Raw genomic sequence first — 27179 nt, 5'->3', positions numbered from 1 at the left:
TAAGCTACTGTCTTTTCCTGTACACCATTCTTAACACATATAGGTTCACAGAGAAACCACACGTGCACACACCCATACAGAAGACAATGATAGCAGGATCTCAATTTTTAAAATGTAGCTATGATATGAGTAATACCACTCTATATGGTGAAACATTTTTAAAAATTGTGTGCTTAATTTCAGTAGACTTAAATGAAAATTTATAGCTATGTTATGGATGAAATAATATACCTAGACAACAGTACAGACATCAATACATTTAGAATTATGAGTATACCTACACTTATAAGAGATTATCTTTCTAGACCCTTATTTTTAAATAAAACAAGACTAAGAACAGTTACTATATGAACCAAAATCAAATCTTGTTAACACTGAATGTAGTTCAGTTTTTAAAAAGAAATATATTGCATCCTCTTAGAAAAGATCAACATAATAATAGTAAGGTGCTGGTCCTCAGAATTTGTAGGCACTTTACATTCTAAGCCGATTAACTTCTTTTCCAATTTATACATAGAAAAATGTACTTAAAACAATAAGAAATTAATAAAATAATATGAATTTTTATAGAAATGGCAAAAATATTGATGTTATAGATAAAATTTAGGAATAAATATAGAATAACTTTGATTTAGAAGAAAATGTGAGGGTAATGTTATTGTACTAATATGGAACACTTACAAAAATATGAAAATTATCATGAGCCAAGGATTTATCCTCCAATAGTTCTCTAAGCATGTAGCAGCAGATCACCTAAGACAATTGCCTTCCCTGCTCTCACTCCTTAGGTTCTGTGTTTTTGTTTTAAGAGCTTGTATCTGTAATTGACTCCATAGATCCTACTGAAGCCACTAAAAAAACTAAATGTGCTTATGTTTTTCTGCATGTTATCTATGTATTTCATTAAGTCCCATATATAATGACTGAATTGAACTAAAGCAAGAAAGCCCATGTTCTATCTCTCTACAGGATGATCTCTGAGATATAATTTAGACTCGGATCTTCCCTAAGTCATAATTGACTTTGATTGGCATCTTCCTCCATGTGCCTGCTGCCCCCATTTTTGCTAGGGGCAGCATTTTGCTGCTGGAAATCTTCTTAATTAATCCCTTGCACACAAATCTTTGTCTTGGGGTCAGCTTTTGGGTAGATAATTACTAAAGACAAATACTAAAGCTGTTTGGGATCCATCCATCCATTCCATTCCATCCATCCATCCATGCATCCATCCACCCATCCATCCATTCACATTTGCTACCTTCCCGTCTTCTGTCTTTGTCTGAATGTGTCTGGTACCCCTAGCCCTAGATAAGCAATGCCTGAAACACATTTGCATGCAGTTAGTTATATTCTAAGTGTCTTTAATACTTACATAGTAAGTTATAAATACTCATTTGGGAGGGACTATTTATATTTTAAAATGGTATTGTGTGTAGGTATATATGTATACATATATAAATATATACTTTGCATCATGACTTTCTTACTGTATAATATTTAGATTCCTATTACAAAAAAGTTAGATTTTTAAATGAGTTTTATTGTAAGCTGCCCTAATTATCTGCTCAGAAGAAATCATATTATGGATAGAGATACACAATATATATACTTAGAATGTAAAATCACTGGAAGATTTTAAATGGTCTTAATTGTATTATGCTCTCTCTGAAGTATTTTGGTATTGAGGTATCTTTTTTTTAATTTTATTTAAAATGAAAAAGAGAAAAACACAAAACAAAACAAAGTGGTGTAAGAGTACAAGTAATACAGAAGTACAAAAAACAAACAGTAAGAAATCACCAGTTAATAGATTACATATTATCATCTTAGAGATAGTTGCTCAAATCACAGTATCAAAGCATACAAAGTGGACATTCAAACAGTGAGACTGCAAACAGTTGTGTTCAATGATCCAACCAAAAACATTAATATGGTCAGCTATTTAACACCACTAAACACACTTGCTGTTGTATCCTTTAGAGCTCTTTTTTTCCCTCTCTTTTTTACAGCAAAACTTACACATTTTCGGTTTTATTACTCCTTAGTTCTTATTACTTTTTGGGGGGGGGGAGAATAAAGTCAAATATGGCAAAACAGAGCTGTCAGTCAAAACCAAGGATAGACATAGCACCTGATGTAAAACAGAGTACAAGGTTATCAACAATGTCTCTTGTTTCCTTAAAAAGAATTGTCTATCTCATTAGGTATTATAAAGCTGAATGAAACAGTAGAGAACAAGACCAATAAGACTTAAGCATTTTAAACATTACAGGACTTCCAAAGGAGACAATAGTCAAACCAGAATGGGCATCTTAGTGAATCTTATTGCCTTCAAAGTAGTTGCCTATACCCTCAAACTTGATACTATCATACAGAATGGAACAGAGTCTAATCAGTCAAAACAAGATCGTGGGAGTATTACAGGACTTCAAAACAAGTTAATAGGAAATCAAAAAAAGTTACTATTATATATCCTGCTAATTTTTTAATTTTTCCCCTTAATTAAAACAAACATAAGAAATAACTAAATAATTTTTTAAAGAGTAATGGAGAGATTGAGATAAAACAGGACATAACAATATAACAATACAGGTCAAAGCATGACTGTTTCAGCAACCTAGTGCTTCACCACCAAATAACCTGACTTAATAGTAGTTACCATAGTGTCTGTCTTTTTGCTTGAAATATTTGAATGTAACTTCATATACTGTAGCTTCAAATATTTCCATATCAAGAAGCCCAGAATAAAGCCTTTCCAATTAATAAGTGAAAACTTTATAAGGCTTCAAGGCCACATAATGGGGAATCATGATTACCACATATTTTTATATATTTGAATCATTACTTACATTAGGGAAACTATTCGGTATTCACACATGCGAGATTGGTTTATTTCACTTATGAGTATGGTCTCAAGATGCGCCCATTTATTGATGAATATCTCAATGTGATCCTTCTTTATAGCTGAATAATACTCCATTGTATAGAAATACCACAACTTTTTTATCCATTCCTCAGTTGATGGACACTTGGGTTGTTTCCAAGATCTGGCGATTACAAAATCTTCTTTTCCTTCTTTACCCCTTTTATTTCTCTCTCTTGCCTAATTGCTCTGGCTAGTACTTCCAGTACCATATTAAATAGGAGTGGTGATAAAGGACATCCTTGTCTTGTGCCTGATTTTAAAGTAAAGGCTTTCAATGTTTGGCCATTTAGTATGATGCTGGCTGTTGGTTTGTCATAAATGGCCTTTATTATATTGAGGTAAAGACCATCTATTCCAATTTTCTGTAAAGATCTTATCATGTATAAATGTTGGACCTTATCAAAAGCTTTTTCTGCATCTATAGAAATGATCATGTGATTCTTATTTTTGGCTTTATTGATATGGTGGATTACATTTATTGATTTACGTATGTTGAACCATCCTTGCATTCCTGGGATGAATCCCACTTGGTCATGGTGTATAATCTTCTTGATGATTTGCTGCATCCTTTTGCCAATATTTTATTGAGGATGTTTGCATCTGTGTTCATTAGGGAGATCGGTCTATAGTTCTCTTTTTTAGTTGAGTCTTTCTTAGGTTTTGGTACTAGAGTAATATTTGCTTCCAGGAATAACTTAGGAAGGATTGCTTCCCTTTCAATTTCCTTGAATAGTTTGAGGAGTGTCAGCATTAGGTCTTCTTTGTATTTTTTGTAGAATTCTGCAGTGAATCCATCTGGGCCTGGGCTCTTCTTGGTGGGTAAGGACTTAATTACATTTTCAATTTCATTAACAGAGATTGGGTTATTCAACAGTTTTACATCCTCTTGATCTAGCTTTGGCACTTCATATGTTTCTAAGAATCTGTCTATTTCTTCTGTGTTATCAAACTTTTGAGAGTAGAGATTTTCGAAATAGGTGTTGATGATCTTCTGTATTTCTATTGGGTCTGTAGTGATTTCACCCTTTTCATTTCTTATTGCATGAATTTGAGCTTTTTCTTCCTTTTTAAAAATAAGGTTGGCTAGGGGCTTATCGATTTTATTTATTCTTTCAAAGAACCAACTCTTTGATTCGTTGATTCTTTGGATTGTTTCTATTGCACTGATTTTGCTCTGATTTTTATAATTTTCTCTCTTCTTTTGGCTTTGGGCTTGACTTGCTCTTCTTTTTCTAGCTGTTTGAGGTGTAGCATCATGTTATTTATTTGTATTCATTCTGTTTTCCTGATGTGGGAACTCAGTGCAATAAATTTTCCTCTGAGGATGGCTTTCATTGCATCCCACAAATTCTGGTAAGTTGTATCTGCATTTTCATTTGGTATTGAGGTATCTTTGACTAGTTGTCTACACATTTATGTATATATGAAAAGAAAATTATTTTTTATTTGGTTGTGCATATCCTTATATTGCTTTCTGATTCTATATTATATGGTAAATATTTTCCTGTTGTTCAAATGATTCTTTAAAATATTGATTTGGTGTTTTACATTCTGGGATCTACTTATAATTAATATTTAAAATCCAACAAAAGAGTTGATAGCTTTGTTTCTGTTTTATAAATGTGATGTCTGAGACAAGGATATTTATTGACTTTGTCCTGGCCAAGAGTATAACGAGAGTCACAGTGAGAACATGAATTAGGAATCTTTGGCATGCAACAAGATGTCTAATCTGTTATCAGTGGACCATTGCCATTTTTTTACAAAACAATCCCTTTGCAATATTATCTATTTCAGCATTAAAATACAACTTACATAATAAATCCAAATGCTACATATTGATGTGTGAAGATGGATGTAATGTTAATTACTATACTATAGAATTGCATTGATTTCCTACCTTTTAATTAGATGAAGTGGTTCTCTTTTTATTGAAACTCTAAAAGCTATTTTTACTGGGAAATATTGCAAGTTATTTTCATTCTCAGACATATGAGGTATAAGTAACTGTAAAATGAATCAGTAATTTTTCTTCACATGAAATATGACACAATGATTTTATAAAATAGGAATAATTTCATTCTGAAAAGCTTCTTGTCTCATTGTGGCATTGCTTTTTAAGTAACCATACATTTTTAAAATATGAAGATCTATTTAAGTTAGTGGGCAGAAAATACATATTTTCCTATGGCAGCATAGTACATACCAGCTGTAAAACTTAGAAGGCTAGCCCTGCTAGATTTTGAGCCCCATACTGACTGGCTAATGTGCAAAATGTGTAACCTAATTCAAACTCAGTAAATTCTTTTCTTAAGCTATGGATTTATCCACATCTGTTAATGATAATGTCAGCTTTTATTGGCTACATGATGCCGAAGTTACAACAGTGCCAAAAATGAATACGGTCATGCTAATGAGTTTCCTCTGCCTTTAGCTGAGCTACATTTGCTCACAAAATGGCACAATAAAGGGAAGTTTCTATTTCTCAACTTCCCCTATATTTCTTTAGAAAAACTACATTTATTAGTGATGTTCATGTTAGGGCTTAGAATAAAGTACCCAAAAATATTCTTTTGACTTCAAACTGAGAGCACCTGAAAAGCAGTGATGCAGGAAGGGCTTCTCATGAAAATTTCTTATCTACCTAAAGACCAGATCTGCCAGAAGAAAACTAATTACCATCCATCTTTCAACTGAAATTTCATAAACCAAGGAATATTAAATACACATCACAGGGAAAGAGACTGAAAGTCAAACAGCAGATGCAGAATCCAGAAGCCCTTATTTCAGGCTGTTGTCTGATCTTCCAATTCAATAGTTTCTTCTAAAATTTATTTAGTAACTCTCTGAGATTGTCCACATGTCCCACATTCTCTCTCCCCTAACAAAGAGAGCATTTGTGTCTCAACTATCTGACCTTCCCTTGAGTTTCATACCTCGTGTGGCTACTACATATACATACGTGTTAATAAGTATACCTTTATTATAATAATGAGTATACCTTTTCTCCTGCCAAAGTGCCTATTGTCAGTTTATATTAGTAGACTCAAATTTCAAAACTTCAGAGAGAAAATTTGAACTTCCTTATTTTTCTTTGCTTCATGTAACTTGTAGAATGGAAAGACATTCTTATAGTAATAAATCCCATAAAAAGAGTCTGCCAAAAATGTACACATCAGGAAAAAAACCTTGTATAATAGTAAATTTATTGAGTCATTTTTACAAGATACTTTTGGCCTCCACAATTACAAGAGGGTGGTGGCCTTAGTTTCCAGATATTTATTAGTATGGAGAACTGCTGAAGTCTATATACATTTTTTTGGCACACTATGCATGTAATCTTTACATTATTTTTTTTCTTTAATGTTCTTTTTGTCAATAGTCTAGAAGTAATACTGGTGCAATATCTAACGAATCTGTCAGGCAATACCAAACACACACTGCCTATGTGGTCTGCTGTAATATCTATACCAAGAATGGTTTAACTATGCAGAGTATGGAAGGAAAAGTATAAACAAAGAAGATAAAGACATTACAACTAAAGAAGCAGACAATATGGAAAAATAAAATAATTGAGAGCAATTTTAAGTTGCAAAATGGAAAATATAATTATTAATTGATTTATCATGCAAAGCTGGCTTGTTCGCTTCTTGTAAAATAAAATTGAAAAACTGAATGTAAAAAGATTTTGACTTCAGTAGTTATTTTCTATTATTCCTTAACACAGACTTTCTAATTTAGTGGAATATATGTTTAAACTCAGTGACAAAGGATATTTTTGCTTTTAGGTTGTTGTAATTCAAGTTTACAATTTCTTGTCAACTGAATTTTATAAATAATGTGAAAGCAATTAAACTGTAAGGTGAAGGAGTTTCTACTTATTAAAGTATTGTACTGTAAAATTTCTCAGAGCAGGATGTGATAGAGATGAACATTTGGCATTTTCTACCTTACTAAAAGAAAAATAAAACATAGTATTCAAACAGTAAATATTAAGGCACACAAAAGTCGATTTTATGGTAAAATAGGATAGTATAAAACATGCTTAATATATACATATATCCATATATATTCATATATATATATATAATTTTTTTTAGGAGAGTCTAAGTAAGACCTACTTTCTCATAGTACTTGATCTCGTAGTCCAGAATGGCTCCGTTGGAAAAAGCGGGTGCTTGCCAGGACAGGGCAATGCTATTTTGGGATGCCCAGTCCTTCCTTACCACACCTATTAGAGAAGGTGCTGAAAGGAAAGAAAATAACTAAGAATTAATTGTTATGAATCATTTTCTATAACCTTTTCTTTAATATTTCTATTTCAAGAAAAACATAATTCTCATTGAAAAGGATGACTGTTGCCATATTAATGAAATAACTTTAATACCTACTCTATTTGATCAAAATAAGGTATTAAAATACATTTAGATGCACTGTTAATAAACATAAGAACAACTCAAATATTCTAAGAATATAAGCCAGAAATCACCATCTTTGGTCTTATTAGAAGAAAATCTTATTCTTTAAAGGGGCTTTGATCTTGATCATGAAGTTTAACATACTTAATTCCAATATTTTACTAAATCTTCATGTACCATAGGGAATTACAGAATATACATATATGTGTATATATAATTAATTTCTCTTAAAGATATCTTAGTGATTTATAAGTGTATACTATATAAATTTATCTACAGTAAATTATTGTTTATCATTACTAAGATTGTTTATTTCATTTCATGTGTGATAATCAAATAAAATGGAATATTTAAGAAGTCTATTTTCAGAATCATGTTCATCTTTCTTTTATTACACGTTTTAAGAAAGTCAAAGCAAGCCTATAATAACCTTGAGTTAAGCTTCTAATGTTTAATTTTCTTTGTATCTTTCACAAAACATATTTCATTTTATGGATGTACCTGAAAGCCATAATGTTAAAGGAAATAGTGAGACACAGACCTTAAATGTTCTTTTCTAATCACTAGTGTTTGATGAAGAAATTCAAATTCATATATTAAACAAGAAATCTAAAGTACGCTGTATTAGTCACAAAAATTTTAAAATTTTGATAATGCTCTTTGTTGTCTAGGATTCTGTGAGAAAGCACTTTAATGCTTTGTTGGTTGTGACACAAACTGGCACAATTTTATGGAAGTAAACAACAATTTAACGAAATTGACTATCTATTCTTTGGCTTTTAGAACTTTAACTCATAGATTCACTACAAACTGACATAGTTACAAGACAATTTATTGAGATTTATCATTGAATATAGGAATAACTTAAATATCCATCAATAAAGGGATGGTTAAAATAATATGCTAAAATCAATGTTGTATTACGAAATCGTGGAAAGGAATCTATAATTACTACAATGGAGTTATTTCAGGATGTGTATTCCAGTAAAAAAGGAGAAATATATTTATAAAATAATGCAAGAAAAAATCTGAGACTAACTGTAATAATGCAAGAACAATTCTGAAAATAAAAAATGCTGATTGCAATAACATTCTTGGTAGGAGAGGCAATAGAATGAAGAGAATGTGAATTGGGCATCTAAATGCATCATACTTTTCAGATTAGCTTTGGAATCCTATAAATATTTGAACAATTAGAAAATGAAGCTAACACTTAAATTAATTCTGTAAAGTTAAAAAGACATACAAAGTATCCTGTGCATTGAATTGGAAACATACTTGCAAGAGCATTACAGGAATTTTAAAACAGTAGTTTACCTTCCATCCTAAAAAGATATAAAGATTAAAAAAGAAAAACACACAATATTATTAAACTGTTTTAGTTGTGATATTGTTGTAATATAGTACTGATACTCTAATTCTAAAGTTGTTGTATTGAGGTATAAAGAAAACATGTTAGTTTTATTAAGAAGTGGGATTTTCTCCCTGTAAAAAAAGATTTCAGGTCAATAATGGTAAATAAAAATGAATGAAAAGTAACATCCAGAACTCATGGTATTTCTTATTTATTGTCAGAAATTTATGAAATGTGAAATCATAGGTAAAAATAGAATTTTAAAAATTGACTGTGATGCTTTTATTTTTCCTTTTCTCTTTCCCTGCTTTTCCTTTCCTTCTTCCTTCCTTCTCTCCTTTATTTTCTTTCTGTCTCTGTCTCTGTCTGTCTCTGTCTCTGTCTCTCTCTCTCTCTCTCTCTCTCTCTCTCTCTCTCTCTCTCAGAACTGAGAATGCACTGAGCTGCATCTCTAGGCCATTTTTAATGTGTTCTATTTTAACAGATTTTTGCTAAGTCACCAAAATGCTCAGACTGGTTTGAATTTGCAAGCCTCCTTCATCAGCCTCACAAAATCCTGGGAAAACAGGCAATTAAATTTCTTACCAAAAAATCAGGAATTCCTGGTTGAACTAAGATATTTTTTTTAAATTACATATACAGATATAGCTAAGAAATGGAAATTTATCTTATGAGCTAGAGAAGTAATGAATGACACGGTAAATATGAAAAATTATTCAGAATTAATTCACTATTTAAATTGAGACACATTTACTCTTAATAAAGTACCACGAATAAATTTACCCCTGTTGGAAACCTCACTAATATTCTTATATTATAGTATAATAATGTATTAAGTAGTAATTTATTGGTAACTTGCAACTTAAAGTGAATCACACAATTAGAAGTTGATTTAAGTGTATGAATTCATTACAGTTTATGAACATCCTTTTCATATGTACAGTCTTATAGCTAATTTTCACTTAAATGTTCAGTTTCATAAGTAATATTACCAGTGTACTTAATTTGCTTCATAATTGTTAACTCTTAAGGTTAGCAGTATAGTATTTTCAAAGCTTATAAAATATACAATTATGGAAAACATATAACTGAATGACTACTGAATAAAATTTGGGTTTTAGTTTGTTGTTTCTAATTCTTCAGTGATCAATTAATTGTACACCATCTACATTTTAAACAAGTCTTTTATGGTCTAGATCTAAAATGACCCCATGATTGGATCCAGTGGGGATCCCATGATGGATTAACCTCATCAGTGAATGAATCAGTTGATGAGTTCATAGTTGAATGTGCGTTTAGGAATTAGTTCCAAAATGCCTTTAGATTTCTCTCTCTTTGTACTATTCTCATTCTCTTTCTGTCTCTCTCTCTCTCTCTGTATCTCTCTATCACTCTCTCTTACTTTTCTCTCTCCCTATTTTCCCTGAGCATTTTTCCTCCACAAATGTGCTTCCATAATTCATTTTGTTTTAGAGTTAGTCAGTCATGGATTGAACCCTCTGAAACCATCAGCTAAATATTCCCTCTTCTAAAAACTATAGAAGTTAGGTATTTTGTCCCAGTGACAGAATAGTGACTAATACCAACTCCCATACTCTATATTGGTAAACAACAACAAAATTTATTCCCTAACTGTACAGGTTCCTCACTTAAACATTACCTTTAGGGTACAAGAATAATGCTAATTTATAAATTATTTTTATTTTAATAAATTCAGTTCATTTCTCAATATCAGTATTCTACATAGTTGTTAAATACACATAATTTCAGGTAATTCTGTTTATTTTAAATTATTTCTGAAACCCTAATCTGTTTTTATAGCTGTACAATAATGGCTAAATTATTTAATTATGCTGATAATTTATAAACTATTTTTCTAATACTGGACACTGAAGTTTCGTGCTATTAGATATCTTATACATAATTATTTTTGTTGTTTTAAATTTTGTGACTTTTTTCAGCTAAGGTTTTGCTTTGTTGTCCCAGGCTGGCCCTAAATTTATGAGCTCAAAAGATCTTTCTATCTCTGCCTAACTAGGAACTGAAACTATAAATATACATCATCATACCCTCCTTGTTAATTTTTTTAGTGACATAACTGACCCATGTGATTTGAAGTTTTTGAACCACACTATGTATTAGCATATTGAAAATATCAATATGCTTTAATTGCACAATTTAAACAATTAATGAGTTAAAGCAAAGAATGTGAGAAACAATTTACAGTTCAATAAATGCCCCCAGTACTGTATTTCGTATTCATAGAAGCCAACATTATGCTAAATTGCATTTTAAAATGAGGCTTCAATATGTGAAACCTGAAGTATTTGTTTTGAATATATTTAATTAATTTGTATCCTTAATGACTAAGAATACATCTGACATACTGTGATAACAATGTTGTAAATATTGCATAAATGCAAATACAGTAAATATAATAGATATAGAGTAAATATACTATATATGCATATTCCTCTGTGAGAAAAACTGATTTTGGGTCATGGAAGAGCAAAAGTTAATTTACTTTGGATTTTAAAAACTTTAAAGAACAAAAGAAATAGGTAGAGAAACGATACTTTCTGGAGTTAGTAAGATCATAGGCTGAACAACTTCAAGGCTTTAACAATGCTTATTAAGAATTATATACTCAGTTCAGCAGTTAATAGAATTGTATTTTTAATTTTTTTTTATTTTAAAGAGAATAAAATCAAGTAACATAAAAAAATAAGCCAATCAAAACAAAATAATGTAAATGATACAGGGTCTCAAAACAAAATAGTAGAAAATCAACAATGACTACCACAGTGCCCCCTGTTGTCTTCAAAATAGCTGCCCATACCGTCAGACAAAGGAATATCAAACAAAACAGAACAGAATATAACCGGTAAAAGCAAAACAATGAATATAACATAGGACTTCAAAACAAGATAATAGTAAATTCAAATAGCTACCATAATATACTTGTTATCTTTGAAATAGATGCCCATGCCATCAGATACAACAAAGTCAACACAGAATGAAATCAACTCAAACAAAACAATGAAAACAATACAAGTCTTTCAACAAGATAATAGGGAATTAACAATGACTACCACTTTCAGAAGGAGATCACCATAGATGCTATACTGTGTATTGTTATCCTCTTAAAAGAGATTAGACTGAAGGCTTTAGGACTGCAAAGTCAGCGAAACACTAAACGTTAGGAGCAGTAAGTTGTGTTTTACTTCAAGCTATTTCAGCTTGTTTCACTAGATCTACTGGTCACTCAGAGGGGTGGCAGTAGGCATGCAAGGAGGACCTTTGCTTTTTTGTCTCCCAACCTGCACTAGGAGGGGCTGGCATCTGCTTGTCCTCCCCACGGCCCATGCATGGCATCGACGAACAGGAAATGGCTGACTTCATGTTCTTCCTTCTGGGCCCCACAAATGGCACTAACAGGAAGGGGCTGGTGTTGGTTGTCCTTCCTGTGGCCTGCACATGGCACCAACTCACAGAAAGTCAGAATTGTATTTTTTATATCTACTTTTTCTTAGACCTTCAAAATCTTAGCTTTGCCTTCAAGAAAAGTGATTGTTGAATAGATGACTATATTCTTAAAAATGGTCTTAATAGAAACTTTTCTGATTACTACATGTACTGAATCTCAAATAATTTATCAAATATTATGTAATAGAAATTAGAAACAATGAATTAAGCTCACAATAGATTAGCATTATTTTCTCATGCTCATGTGGAAATAGTTGGAGAAAGTAAATTCCTACTTAGTTTGATCTTTACTAAGATGTAATGAATTATAAAATAGGTAAAAAATGATTAAGATGATATGTACAAGTACCAATTTACCATGAGAAAGACAATCATTATATACTACACATGTGTAATTGTCAAAATAAAATGAAAATAATATTAATCTTCAAAAGATTCAATAAGTTATACTAAAATGTACATTTTATATCATTAGTATCATATTATTTTCAATCTAACAAACTTAAAAGAGTTTGACCATTTTAAAGGTAAGCAAACTGAAGCTTAGAGGAGTTGAGCAGTTGTTTAATGAGGGATTTAATGGTGGATTTTAATATTCAAAGTATTAAGGAATTGTAAAACTAACGTTACTATATTTTCTCTTAAAACCAATTCAACATTAAGAAATCTATACTGTTTTACAAAGTAATAATGACCTAGCTAATATCAGAAAAACAATTTCATGCACAGTAACTTCAAAATAGAAAAAAAAAAAAAAAAACCTTAAAATTCACCAAAGACCTCTACAATGAAAATTATAGGATTCTAAGAAACAAGTTGAAAACCACGGGTCCTGGAATTTAGCTCAATGCCATAAGCATTGAGGTTGTGAATTTGACCCTTGGTAACAACAACAACAACAACAAAAAATTGAAAAACATACTATATCAAGAAATGTCTTCTAGTGTTCATGGATTGACAGAATATTGTTTTTTGCATTTACATAATTTAAAAAGTATTTTATATTTATTCATTAATTAAAAAACTATTAGCACATTTGCAGTACATAATGTTTACCACCATTGTTGGGAACTGGTACATGCACACAGCACATCTAACTGTTTTTACCTGCCCGTTGTCTGCCCTCCTTCTCCTCTCTCTCCATCTCTAAAACGCACATACTGAAAAAAGTGTACACAAATTCAATAAAATCCTCTTCACAATTCCAGTTCCACTTTTAACAAAACTAGAAAAAGCAAACAAAACAAACAAAAAAACCCAGAAAAAAATATTAAAGTTCACATAGAATCACAGAACACTCAGAGAAGCCAAAACAATCTTAACAGGAAGACCAAGGCTGGAAGCATCACAACATACAATTTCAAATTATACTGCAAAACAACAGTAACAAAAAAACAGCCTGGTACTGGCACAATGATAGACATATAAATTGATGGAATAGAATAGAGGCTATAGAAACAACCTTATGTACCTATATGTCTTTTTTTGGACAAAGGAATAAAATACATATGTTGTAAAAGACAGCCTCTTTAACAAATAGTGTTGGGAAAACTGAATACCCATATATAGAAGATTGGAACTACATCCTTATCTCTCACAGTACATAAAAATCAACTTTAAATAAACCAAAGACCTAAGTATCAGACCTGAATCTCTGGAACTGCTAGAAAACATAGGGGAAATACTTGATGTCATAGACACAGGCAAAATCTTGAATACGAATTCTTCCAGAAAATACTAATAGCATAATCAACAAATGAGATAACATCAAATGAGAAGTTTCTGTACACAAAGTAAATAAACGTACATCCAAAAGAAGAGGAGAATATTTGCTAGGTACTTTTCAAACAAGGGATTAATATTTAGAATATATGAAGAACAACAAAAAATAACATAGTGCAATAAATGAATGACTGGCATATAGCTCAGTGGCACAGTGCCTGACTGGTAAGAAGGAGGTTGTGAGTTTGATTCCTGGTACAGAAACTAAAATTTTAAAAAAACGAACAATAAATGAATAGGTAAATGAATTGAACAGACATCTCAAAAGGACGTTTTTCCCAAGGAGATATCAGGATTTTGTAACAAAGCTTGTCCACTCTTCTTGCTGTGCCAATGCAGGACTAGATATTAGTTTGACATCAGTGAGAATCATGTGAAAATATATACACAGAAAGATTTCACTATCGGGAAGCCCATAATGAAATATAAGTTTATTAATGTTGAGTAAAAATGAAAGCACTGCCAAAACTTAATTACACAAACTAATATCTGACAAGTTATCTTTAAAGATCTTTTCAGCATGATCTATACCTTTTAGATTTATTTTTATAGGTTGTATGACTTGCTGATTTAATATGTTTGCTATTAAGTTTGTGTTTAGGCACTCTTGGGACTATTTATTACTTAGTTCCAAAAGTGTTTGAGAAACTCTTTGCATTATACATACTATGAAAATGGTTTCCTTAAATAAAAGAGAAAGAATATCCTCAAATTTAGATCTGCCTGAGATTCTGCTGAATATATTTACTACCACTCTGTCAAGTTTCATTAAAAATCAAAAACAAAAACAAAACAAATACAAAACACTAGATATGTTATACAACTACTTTCTGGGAATTTAACATACACTATTTCTCTCAATCTTAGAAAAGCTGTCCTGGTGACTGAGAAAAATCAAGAAATTCCCATCCCATGTCACCTTTCAGGAAATTCTTTCATCATTAGACCTCATTATGATAAAACTAAGATCACTAGTTTCTGTTAATTTTTTGAGTTTAGGTACTATTATTTGAATTGTATGATTATATAGTTATATGTAAAAAATATATATTTTGAATATGTAAGAACCATATTTTGAATATGGTTGTACTTTCTCAACCTCCATTGATTCAACATGTGTTTACCTCATGTTCAAATCTAGAAAAAATGAGATAATTTAGATGCTATCTAGAATAGGAAGAAATTCTATTAATATGGTTAGAAAAGTCATATTTTCTAAGAGACTATTAATTTTATAAATGAAGGAAACTACTTTAACATTAGGAAAGAAGCAGCCAAGCAAAAGTTTATAAAAATATAAATATTTAAAATATTATAATGAGTAAAGTTTGAAATATAATTTTTATTGTTGCACTTTTAAAAGTTTATAAATTTTAGGGGCTGGAGATTTAGCTCAGCGGCATAAGCGCCTGCCTTGAAAGCAGGCAGTCGTGAGTTCGATCCCCGGTACCGGTAAAAACGAAAAAGACAAAAAAAAAAAAAAAAAAAAAAGTTTATAAATTTTAAAGAGACCATCAGATTTTAAATTTAGACATCTGAAACAAATGCATGGATGTAAAACACTCATATATACAAGCACTGTAAAATAAATGTGATGTTCACTGTGACAATAACAAGTTACAAAACAATAAACAACCATAATTTTATTTTTAAAAAAGTGTAAACTCTTCCAAATTGGATATGTGGTTCTATGCATATTTCTGTGCATAAATTAGTGCCAAAGTGTTAATAGCAACTTATCACAATAGCCCAAAAAACCACATTTAACGAGTTCAAAACATAAATATATCATGTAGTTATTCAATTGGTACTGCTTTTTAAATTACATTAGCAAATTATTATATTTTCTAAAAGTTTTGAAACTATGTGAAAAGAAACAAGATTTTACTTTACAGACTTTAATGAAACCTAGTCATAGCTCATGTAAATCTGAGTATTGCTTCCAAAATAGAATTAAAATAGTAATACCTTTAAAAAATCAAACCTAAATACAAATATATTTGTAAATTATAACTATACAGTAATCCATGTGGCTTATGAAAGAGTTATCGGGTTTTTGTTTTATCCTGTATTTTTATTACCTTCAACGTATGTAAAAGTTTTTATCAAAGCTAGCTTAAAAACCAGTCTGAGCGTATTCTAAACCAAGAATCTTCATGAAATTCAAGCTTTGTTAATGGATTTTCTTATTGGATATCTTTAGAAAAAAATACATTTTTACTTGACTCCTAAACAGACAAAAAGATTTCAATCATCATTTCGAGCTATGAAACAACTCATGGATAAATAATCTTGGGCCTTTTGGAAAAGTTCACATTTAAAAGACTTCCATTCATGCTATGAAATACAATTACCTTTTATTTTTGCCTTAAAATGGAAGACTGGAGTAGCTTGAGACTTCTTTGATTATCTCAGAATTGATTTTGTTGTCTGAACTCTTGTAACATATACCGTCTATGTCTTATGACATCTAGCAATTGACTGTGGTTATGTTTTTATCTAAAGCAGTTCGTATTCCTCCTACGGGATGCACATATTTTACTGTACCTTTCAATTTCCTATATTGTTTCATGTATGTTTATTATAAGCCTTAAATATATCATAATTTTGTAGGAATAATTATTATTACTTTAGGGAGATGAAATAGAATAAGACTGAAAAATATGCATCCAGTTACAGAATATGTAAGTGGGGACTACAGACTCAGGTTTATCACATGCAGGTTCTACTTCAGAATTATGGTTCCTTTAAAGCTTTGAATCTCTCATAGAACTTGGTATGATGTCATTAAACACATTAGATAACATGCATTTCAAAGTTTCTTTTATTCAAAATATTTAAATCTTATTTCAATTGTATTTCCCTCTGAAGTTTTGGTCTATATCTTCTCCATTGCACTATATGAGCATCATTCAGTTTATTTATATTTTTATGAAATGAATACTATTTTGTTAAATAATTAGTGTAAGAAAATAGTAATGGTAATAATTATGTCATAAAATGAGGTATGATGAGAATTTGAACCTACTATGCTAATGCTAATATGAAACACTTTTTGTTATGACTTGAATGACACTAAAATCTTGGCTTAGCTTCTTAATTTTTATAATATTTCCCATGCTGACAACTTCATTTGAAAAAAAATGTGTTTGGATTGGAACAAATGTAAAACTATTTGGAGTTACTTGATTATTGGTTTGCAAAGCTGCCAACATCAAGTGGCTTTTCATTGATTCCACATCCATTCTCACCATCCCCATTTTCTTCCACTCCATAAACTGTGATTTCACTTTCCCTAGTTACAGTTTAACACCCATTGATCAGTAAAATTCTAATTGGCAAAATTCTGCCTGGCTCCACTGGCTCTGCAGGATAGAACAACTTAATTTAAAATTGTAATCAATCCCCCTGTAAAGTATTTTAAAAGATGCATTTTGTATTTTTATCTCAGTTGTTTTTTCCTGAATGAAGCCTATATTCCTCGTACAGTGTGAGCAAATATAATTCTAGAAGAGAGAAGAAAAAGGATGAATTCACTCATTCTGCTGGCCACTGGAGGGAGTGCTAAACGATCCTGTCACATTGATTTAGGAAGGTGCAGGTCTTCCTGCCAATTCACCAGAAAGGAGACTGCAAACCTACTGGTGTTCTCTCATTAAAGAAATAATGCAACATAACAGCAAATTCTTTGGCCTGCTTCTGTGCAAGCAGAGAGAAATAGATGTTGATGTATCCTTGATGGTGGTAATCTTTGTGCAGGACAACTAGTCAGGGGCTCCCACAGCTGCCTTGAAACATTCACAGCTTCCTGAGGATAGAGCAATTCTGTCCTTATCACCCATCCAAAGCACAGTGAATCACAGATGCAAAGTAACACCTGGCTGAGCCCCATGTGTTCCTCTCATTTTCCCTAGTTAGTGGCTGTTGTTTACAAATCACTGACTGTACAAGGAGAAGAAGCTTCTATTTTCTTATATTGGCTCGTAGCTCATCATTTCTAATTCAGGTTCTTGCAGTAGCTTCAAAGGCAGACAGTGCATATGTTACACTTTCTTTCTAGGATTTTTGTGACTACTCCATTAGCAAGCCAAATGGCGTAAGTCCCCATTTGTTGAAAAAGCTAATATAATTATAAAGACTTTTAAAAATAAACATGTTCTAATTGCTATTTATAATAAATAATACTACAAATCTTAGCCAGATTTTTACACTTCATTTCAAATGAAAGATGGCATGGTTATCATATAATTCAAATTATATTTCTGGAGAAAAAGATGGGTAAAACTCAATTTAAGGGTTTTAGTCTCCAAATTTGCAAAATGAGTTTATGCAAGCAATAATATTTGTTTGTTTAGGATTAACATAATATTTGTAAAGAATAATAAAATAGGAAAAATGATTTTAATTTAAAAGATTATTAAACAATATGCAAATTCTAAATTAAAATTACATTATGTTAGATATGAGAAGTGATTAGAAACTAAGGAAACAAAACTAAAGTATCTGATATGTACAAGGGCGATGCACAATCATGGTCATATTGGTGGTTGATAGTGGCACTCTTCTGTTTGGTCAATATCTAGACTATAGAGTTTAAGTATTTTAAGCATTATGTTGAATGTATGTGCTTCTGTTCTGAACAATTTTAGAATTCAGTCACTCACTTTCATTTTTATCTTGATTTTTTTTGATTTACGAGATCAACTTTATTTGATAGATATTTTACTATATACTAATTTGTGTCTGATGTATATTTAGTTATATAACTTCATTCATTTCTTAGAAAAGCCAGCTCTTAAAGTGACACAAAATTGGACATGTATTCAGGAAATATGGCCTATTTGCTAGGTATTTGTTTCCCAGAGGCCCATAATAATGTTTCCTGGCTTGAAATTGTGCTTCACAAAACCTAAGAATAATTTTCTCAGACCATGTTTCTTACTTCAGTGACTGTCTCTCTGAATTTTCAGATGCTTGTCCAATTGAAACTTTTGTTTTTGTTTTCTTGCTTGTTTTTAATTGACTTGGTTTCATTATTTGCACCAGAATGGCCTGGAATTCACAGGAGTCTCAGATTCCTGAGTGGTAGAAACTACAGTATGTACCACAATGGCCCACCATGACTCATCAAGTTAAAATTATTAGGGGTTCAAAATATATCATTGTGGAGTCTCCATCCCTCAAAACTTACTTTATCTGCCCTGAAGTAGTCTCCTTAAAGAATTCAACTGCTACAAATCCCCATCCGAGAAGTTTAACAACTAAGGCAGATTGACTTCTGTCATCAGAGAGATGTCAGCATTGGGAAAAGAGATCACCTAAACAGGTTTGTCACAAAATTCTCATGTTTCCTAGCTATTTTTCTAAATTCCAATTTATCTTTGGTGGTGGTGAAATAGCATGTTATGCACCAATTCTAACTACTGTTCTCTTAGTGATATTTTTCTATGAACTCTGGTACTTATATATTAATTTTAAAAACTGTCTTTTTGGCTAATATTTATTTTGTTATTTTAATTAGCAGGCCTCAAACCATTAAACTAAGGGGTTAGGGGAAAACTTTTCCCCTCGCCTTAAAAGTTTCAGTGCAAGGTACATGACCTCAGTGCGAATAGGATAATTATAGACAATTTGGTTAGCTTAAAAGTTTTCATAAAAGAGACTACAAGATTGATAAACCCTGAAAAGTACGCCTTTGCAACGACAAAAATAAAAACAAAAAATAATACACAGCCACATACACCAGAGGTTAAATGTATATCACCATATCATTACTCAGTGTTTACCAAACAATGTGTGTACCTTGGCTTTCACAATGTTGATGATGTACCATGAAGAAGATACTCTACTGTTAAAGTAATAGTAGTCAATACAGATACCTCAAGCAGAGCAAATAGTACACTTGATTTTCTGATTTTTGTTTTCTAAAATGAAAAACTTTTACTGGTACCAATTTTGTAAATTGTCAGAATAATGGAATGCTATTATAGGAAAATGTTAGCTTAACCTTTGAAGTTTGTTCTGTTGGCCCAGACTCAAGAGTTCATATGGACTACTGTCACTTTGGTAGCACGCAAGTGTCAGGACTGTACAGTGTTTCTGACATTTGAATCAGGACTAGATTTCCTCTTTCCTGAGATACCCTGGACACCCCCGGGAGGCTATAGCTGCCAGGCAAGGAGGATGGCTGAGAATCTGGAGTTATGGCACACAGGTTCTCAGGGTACGTGAAAACACAGTGCTGTCATGAAGAACATGGGTTTTTAGCTAAGCTACTTGGGATCAAATCCCAGTTTTGCTACTCATTGGCTATATGGCTGTGAGCAATTTATATAACAGAAGTACTCATACTTAGAGAGTTTTTTGTATTAAGTATATTACTTCATGTAAAAACTGCATTATTCTACAAAAAGGATAGGAAAGAATAATGTAGGCTTTATGAAAGTGGGAAGGAGATCAGGGTATGAGGGGAGAGGAGAGGACCAAAGTGGGAAGAGGAAGTGAAAATGACTCAGGTAAGAAATTTACATACGTTTTTCCCCAAGATGAATTTTAATTGCTATGTTTCACAAACATATGCCAATAAATAAAAAATTTTAAAGTATATTTTTTCATTTAAAGCACTTAAAATCATTCCCAAAATATTGAAAATACTCTAAATAACTTTGAATTAAATTTGTAAAGCTCCTTAGAATCATCTTGTGTAGTCTTACAGAAGATATTGTAATAGTCAACATCACAAACCTGGGAAAAGCTTACATGTTTCACATACTAAAAAGTTATACTGGAGACAGTATATTTATTTAAGTATGAGAGTATCAGTTTTTTCACGGGCTTCCTGCCTCATCCTTATCTTTATAAAAATGCTTTGCGATTAGTAGCCCACTATAGTTGCCATGACTATTCTCAGAAACACACACTGCCCTTTACTCATTGTCCTTGACTCATGCAATGAAGAAATATCAAGGATCTGGTCTGTGGTCTGTGGCCTTTTGGTTCCTGAGAAGAACTGGTCATCCCAGATCCTTGCCTGTACCTCTATTTTATCTCTTGCTGTCTTTCTTCCCATTTGTATGCCATAACACTTGGCAGGAGATTGGGGACTCACTGCGGAGTTTTCCAACAACTGGCACTGGGTCTTCAATACTCTGGGAACAGTTTTCCAGAGATTTTAATAAACATTGCACAAATAAACAGTAATATAATTAAATACATTATGATAGCACTAGTTTAAAAAATTCAGATGATTCTTTAATGAAGGAATAATCAGAACTTTTTAAATGCGCTACTCTGTAAGTCATGCAGCTAGTAACACAGTGTATATATTCCTTCAATTTCTTGACCAAGGAATCCTTTTTTTAAAAGCATAACATGGGACCAGTCTTCTAAAAAATACTTTAATGAATGAGATAAATTTAAGAGATCCAAATATTTATTCAAACTAATACACTTTATTGGGATTCTCCATGTTAATTGCACATCAGTTAAACATATACTGATTTCTTGCCATCTACTTGAAAGGTGAAAATTCTAGAAATCATACCAATATTCTAGAGTCCAAATTTCAAGGCATGTGTTTTCAATAAACAATATTAACAATATGAATTTGGTGTTTTACATGTTTTAATTCTGTAAATACTTAATTAAATACAGATAATGTTTTTCCAGTTTTTATGATGTGTTCCATAAATGTTTGTTTTGGCAGTGAAATAGCTCCTAGTTCAGGAAAATGCAATGCCAATGTCCATATAGTTTGATCATTTTTTATGCCTATATCTTGTAATCTGAATAACTACTTTGAAGATAACAATACAAAATGTATTAACTAGTGTTAGTCTCCTGTTACTTTGCTTTGAAATTCTGTATCATTGTTTTTATTCTTTTTTTTTAAAGAAAAAAGCATATTCAAATTTAAAGCAAGTACAAATTTTCACATGGCTTTAAACAGGGATGATTAATGATTCCATAGATTATTCCTACATCAACACATTGCAGTTAATTAATATTTAATACTATGGAATACACTCTTGGGTAAGGCCTCTAAGTAAATCACTAATGAAAGGCAACAGTGGTATTCTATAACTTCAAAATTTAATGTGATTTCTCATAGATTGATGACACCTTATTCTCTCAAAGGGTGTAGTTGAGTTGATGACTACCTTAGCAAACTTTTAAATCTTCAGCACACCAGTAGAGGACTTATTATTTACTTACTAATATTTTCTCAATATATATTAGTAATGGATATTACTTTCTTCTCAAGGAATTTGAGAACAAAAAATAAAAGCGTGAATACTAATATTGAAACTAGATTGCATTTGTACAGTACATATGATTGAAACCTATCCAAAGTCATGTTTCCTTGTTCATTTTTGTGATACTGAAAATTAGAGCTTATTGGATTTTATGTGCATAAAATTCTTTATTGTGTGCAATTGAATTGTTGATCTACCTTTGTATAAATCATCAGATGATAGACTTTAGGACTAGTACAGACCCCTAACATTAAAGATTGTTTAGTTATTTGAAAGAACACATCACTAGATTACTACTGGATATGTCTAAGTCAAGGTAGCTCTTAGATGCTTTGAAAAATATCCTGCTGGGAAATTGATCTTCAAAGATTTCTTAAAGCCTTTCTTAATCCCATTTACTTCATTTTAAAACTTCAAAGTCTACTTTTCTATTAATTATCACATATACTAGAAAACACAAAGAACGAAATGCTATGTTTTATTCATCTAAGAGAGCATCTAAACACCAAGTTATAGCAGAGATGGGAACTTATTGAAGCAAAGGTCATCATCTGTCAAACACAACCATAAGAGAGTTTTCTTTTAGTAGAAAATTCATTAATATTTTATCCGAACATTTCCATGAACTTGCTGTAAAAGCTGTGTTTCTTGGCATTTACTGGGGATGTCAAATTCAGTTACTGTAATTTAAATCTTTTGCTAGTATCCTTTTTAGACTTTCACTTCAAACATGCTTATTCTTCCTATAATATTTCAACTAGAATATGCATTTCTAAATAGCATCAGAGACATCCATATCTGCAGCATCAAATTTCTGCACTCTTCCACTGGTAAATAAATATTCCTTTTGTTCTAGCACAAATCTACAGGAAAATAAAAATAAAGCAATGAATAATGGAAATCTTTTTATTTGAGTGAAAAGAGAATGACTACTATTAAATGCTTTCATATTAGGTTAAATGCTAAGCAGTATCTCAGGCCACAAATGGTCAATGAATCATGAGTTGGTCAACCAAAACATAACCACACCTCAAAGTGTACTAGAAATTCTTTAATGAAGTCTGACTGTTTGTAATCTAGAATATATCTAGCATTTTAAAGTATTCAAAAAATATTGGCTTTACATATAAAACATATCGGCAAAACATCTGAATCTTCTAGTATTCATATTGCTGAGACAATGACAGTGCTCATGAGCATTCTCAGAACCGTCCTTGTAGAGAAGAGGAACCAAGTGAAAGCAGGGTATATTCATTTTCAAATTTCCCAGCTTTGGAATATGCCCTACTTAGTAGGCTCTGATCCAGGAGCTGGTAAGAAGAGAATCAGTTGTCACTCCGGTACATGGTTTAGTACTGAATTATCTAGTTCACTAAATTTTTCCTCCTTGTATTTTCTTAGTAATGTTAAAGAGACTATTCTTACATTAGATATACAAACATAATGGGATGGTTTAAGGACTAAGAGAAACTTTAAATTAAAAAAAAACTTTTATAAATATGCAAGGAAAAAAGATGCTACAGCAGATGATTTGTGTGAACATGAACATGATGGCAGTTTTTCAAATTTCATGAGCTTGCAGGTTTTGTTGTAGGGAACAAGAATCTTTACATTGAAAGAAATAAGATAAACAGAGAATAAAAAAGGTGGTGCAAGAGCACAAATGCTATCCAGTTCTGTGTTGTGTATCCAGTGCCTGCCTGGGCCAACAGACAGCAGGATCTCAATAAATATTTGTCCCATGAAAGTCATATGTCTATAAAAATATAGATCAATCCAATGCAGAGTCTTAGAAGCCAATTAAACAATATTTATGCCAATAGTATTAAATGTGAAATTTTAAATCTAATAATGAAAAGTATGGGAAATAACATAATAATGCATAGAGTGTATTGTCAAAATTAGGACAAAATAAGTCTACAGGAACATTTTAAACTAGTGAAGTAATGTAGATCTAGACAATGATGGATTAGGAAAGAGGTAATAAGTCAAAGCAGGATGGTTAACTTGGTACTGCTTAATGATTAGGATGTTAAAAAAGTGAGCGTGTTAAACATGAAAGAAACAAAACATGAAAGAAATAGAAACACTGAGACTGATTCACTGGGAGAATTATGAGAGCACTTGCAAGTATGGAAACCTAGAAGTGGGAAGCAACTCAGAGATAAAGGAGGAGTAACTGAGTTCTGAAAATTTGCCTTAATTTATATTTGTCATAGATTTAACAGTAAAATACCACTTTATTCTTTTTTTAAAAATTTTATTTTACAGAGAAAAAAACCAAGCCAAATAAAACGGAATAAAGCCAATCAAAACAAGACAATGTAAGTGACACAGAATTTCAAAACAAGATAACAGGAAACCAATAATGGCTATCACAGTGCCTCTTGTTGTCTTCAAAATAGCTGCCCATACCTTCAGACAAAGGAAAACCAAACAGAACAGAACATAATAGAACCAATAAAAACAAACAATGAATACAATATACACTTCAAAACAAGATAATAGTAAATTCAAAATAGCTACTATACTATATCTGGTTATCTTTGAAATAGCTGTCTAAGCCATCAAATACAACAAAATCAAACAAGATAAAACTGAACCAAACAAAAACAATTAGAATGATACAGGATTTTGAAACAAGATAATATAGAATTAGCAATGGCCATCACCTTCAGAAGGAGATCCCCATAGATGTTACATTGCATACTGTTATTTTCTGATTAGATGATCAGAATACCGGCTTTAGGCCTGCAGAGTCAGTGAAACAGTCAACACTACAAGTTTTAGGTTGTATTTTACCACATTAGCTATCATTGCAGCCTGTGTTTCTCTGGATCAGCAAGTCACTTATAGGGGAGGGCGGTGTTGGCTCTTCTTGTCTCTCTGCCCACACACCAGGAGGGACTGGCATCTGACTCTCCTTAGGCAGCCTGCATATGGTATCAACTCACAGGAGGTCTTAGCTTCTTGTTGACCTCTTGCTCTCCTCCCCACAGTCCACACCATATTCTTAAACTAAGAATCTCCTATCTTTTCAAAAATTATATATTCCAAAATGTGAAATGTATCGTGCCAATTTTATTTCAAAAATTTTACAAATCAAATAATAGAAATGACTTATTTATAAAAGAAAAACAGGTGGAGGAATTTTTTGAAGGGAATAAACTGTGTTATACAAGTATATAAATTGAAATAGTTCATGGCATTTAAAATCTGCTACTGTATGTGGAGTTTTAGCAATAAAAAGCACAAAAGCAGTAAAACATAAACTCGGAATCAAATGACATTTTCTTTTAGAAATGATCTCTTTGAAATCACATTACATATCTCAAAAGAGAACTTTTTTGTTATTAATACTATTTCCTAAAAAGCTGAATAGTTACTGACTTTGTGGTGGATGAATTCAAATAACAAGCCATTCTCATATCAATTTTATGACATCAAAAGTAAATGACTTGTAAAGTAATATTCAAATTTTATGTTATGTTTTAAAATGACTTACTTTCCTTATTAATTAGGAAGTGGATGGGATCATAGCAGTGTGGATTTAAATTTCCAACCACTTGACTCATTGAAAAGAAGAGGCCCCACTCCCATACCTAGAGGACCTCAGCAGCTTACAGGAGTGTTGATGACCCTTTCCCACATCTGCAGTATCTCAGTTGGCTAGTGGAGCTTCAGCGACCCCCTCCTCATCCAGAAGATCCAAGTGGGCTAGTGAGAGTTGAGTGAGTCCCCCATAAAGCAGAGGACCTCAGTGCATCAGCAGGCAAACCCTTGGCAAAACTGCTGCCCACCCTAACGACCTTGGCAGGCCAGTCAGAGCATGAGTGAGCCCTTCTTCCATACCAAGAACCCCGAGTGGGCTTGTGAGAGTGCCAATGAAGCCTCCCCTCAACTAAAGGAATCCGGGTAGGCCTGTGAGACCCCAAGTAACACAGTAGAGTGCTGGCTGTGGCACACAACATGGACAAGTGGATCCAACTGCCTGAACCAGTCTGAAGCTGCAGTAATAATATGAACTAAGGGTTGGTTCACAGCAATACTGTTAGACTAGTCAGCCTAGCAAGAATATAGGACTCACCATACGGCCCCAAAAGAGGAATTCAGGTGACTGACTCTTCTTCTACACTGCAGGATTCAGCAACTGGATGAACATCAGCCACACAGTAGGACCCCAAGACACACATAGTGGAAAATGGAGACTAGTGGGATTGAAAAGACCAAAATATTAACCAAGAGGTGAAGGTGACAAAACAAAAAGCAAAAATGAAATATCAAACCTCTTGCCTATTTGGACAAGAACAAGAGACGTCAAAATAGGGGATTTGGATGTCATACACCTGAAATTTCTGAAAAAGTTAGCAAGTGAAATAAAGAAACAAATTCACTAGGTTATAAAGGAAATCAGATCAGACATAATTTTCCAAAGAGAGAAATGACAACTTTAATGGAGGAATTGCTCAGCATAGCTAGAGAAGATAGATAAAAAATTACAAGAGCATGGGAAAATGATGGAAATCTTGGATTAACAATACAGGAAAAATATACAATGCATGAAATAAATTCAAAGTAATAGGCAAGAAATTAAAAATTCCACTGAGAGCTGGTAAAACCACTTGAATGAAAATGAAGATACATTTTTCAGACATTGAAGACATTGAAGAATTGCAACTAGTGGTCACAAAAGGAAAGAACTTTGAAAAATAACAAGGGCCATGAAAGAACAATTCCAACAGCTCCAAGATGATGCAAAGAAAAAAATATAAAATGTTAGGTATAATTAAAAATGCAGGAGTCAATGAAAATGACCTAAAAAACTATTTGAAAAGTAGTAACAAAATTTTCCAAGCAGGAGTAAGAATCTGAAACACAGAGAGATGGGGCATATAGAACTCTAAATAGCCATAACCAAAATATATCTATACACAGACAGATAATAATAAAGATCCCAG

General features: G+C 32.0%; 1 protein-coding gene across 10 annotated transcripts in view; it reads right to left on the bottom strand.

Annotated features, from left to right (window-relative positions):
• Epha6 (EPH receptor A6) overlaps positions 1-27179 on the bottom strand; it is an 806211-nt gene that overhangs the window by 323084 nt on the left and 455948 nt on the right. For 8 of the 10 annotated variants that reach the window (XM_063224791.1, XM_063224793.1, XM_063224792.1 and 5 more), the window contains one exon: positions 7048-7172. The exons of the other annotated variants lie outside the window; for them this stretch is intronic. In XM_063224791.1, coding sequence (XP_063080861.1) covers positions 7048-7172 — 125 coding nt within the window. The remainder of the gene's footprint in view (positions 1-7047; positions 7173-27179) is intronic. 10 annotated transcript variants of the gene reach the window in all.

The sequence above is a fragment of the Cavia porcellus genome, unplaced genomic scaffold (assembly GCF_034190915.1).
Source record: "Cavia porcellus strain 051 isolate PalLab524CR breed Dunkin Hartley unplaced genomic scaffold, mCavPor4.1 scaffold_15, whole genome shotgun sequence".
In the NCBI taxonomy this organism is placed as follows: Eukaryota; Metazoa; Chordata; class Mammalia; order Rodentia; family Caviidae; genus Cavia; species Cavia porcellus.
The sequence above is the reverse complement of the archived record's forward strand: the minus strand, read 5'-3'. Positions and strand labels throughout refer to the sequence as shown.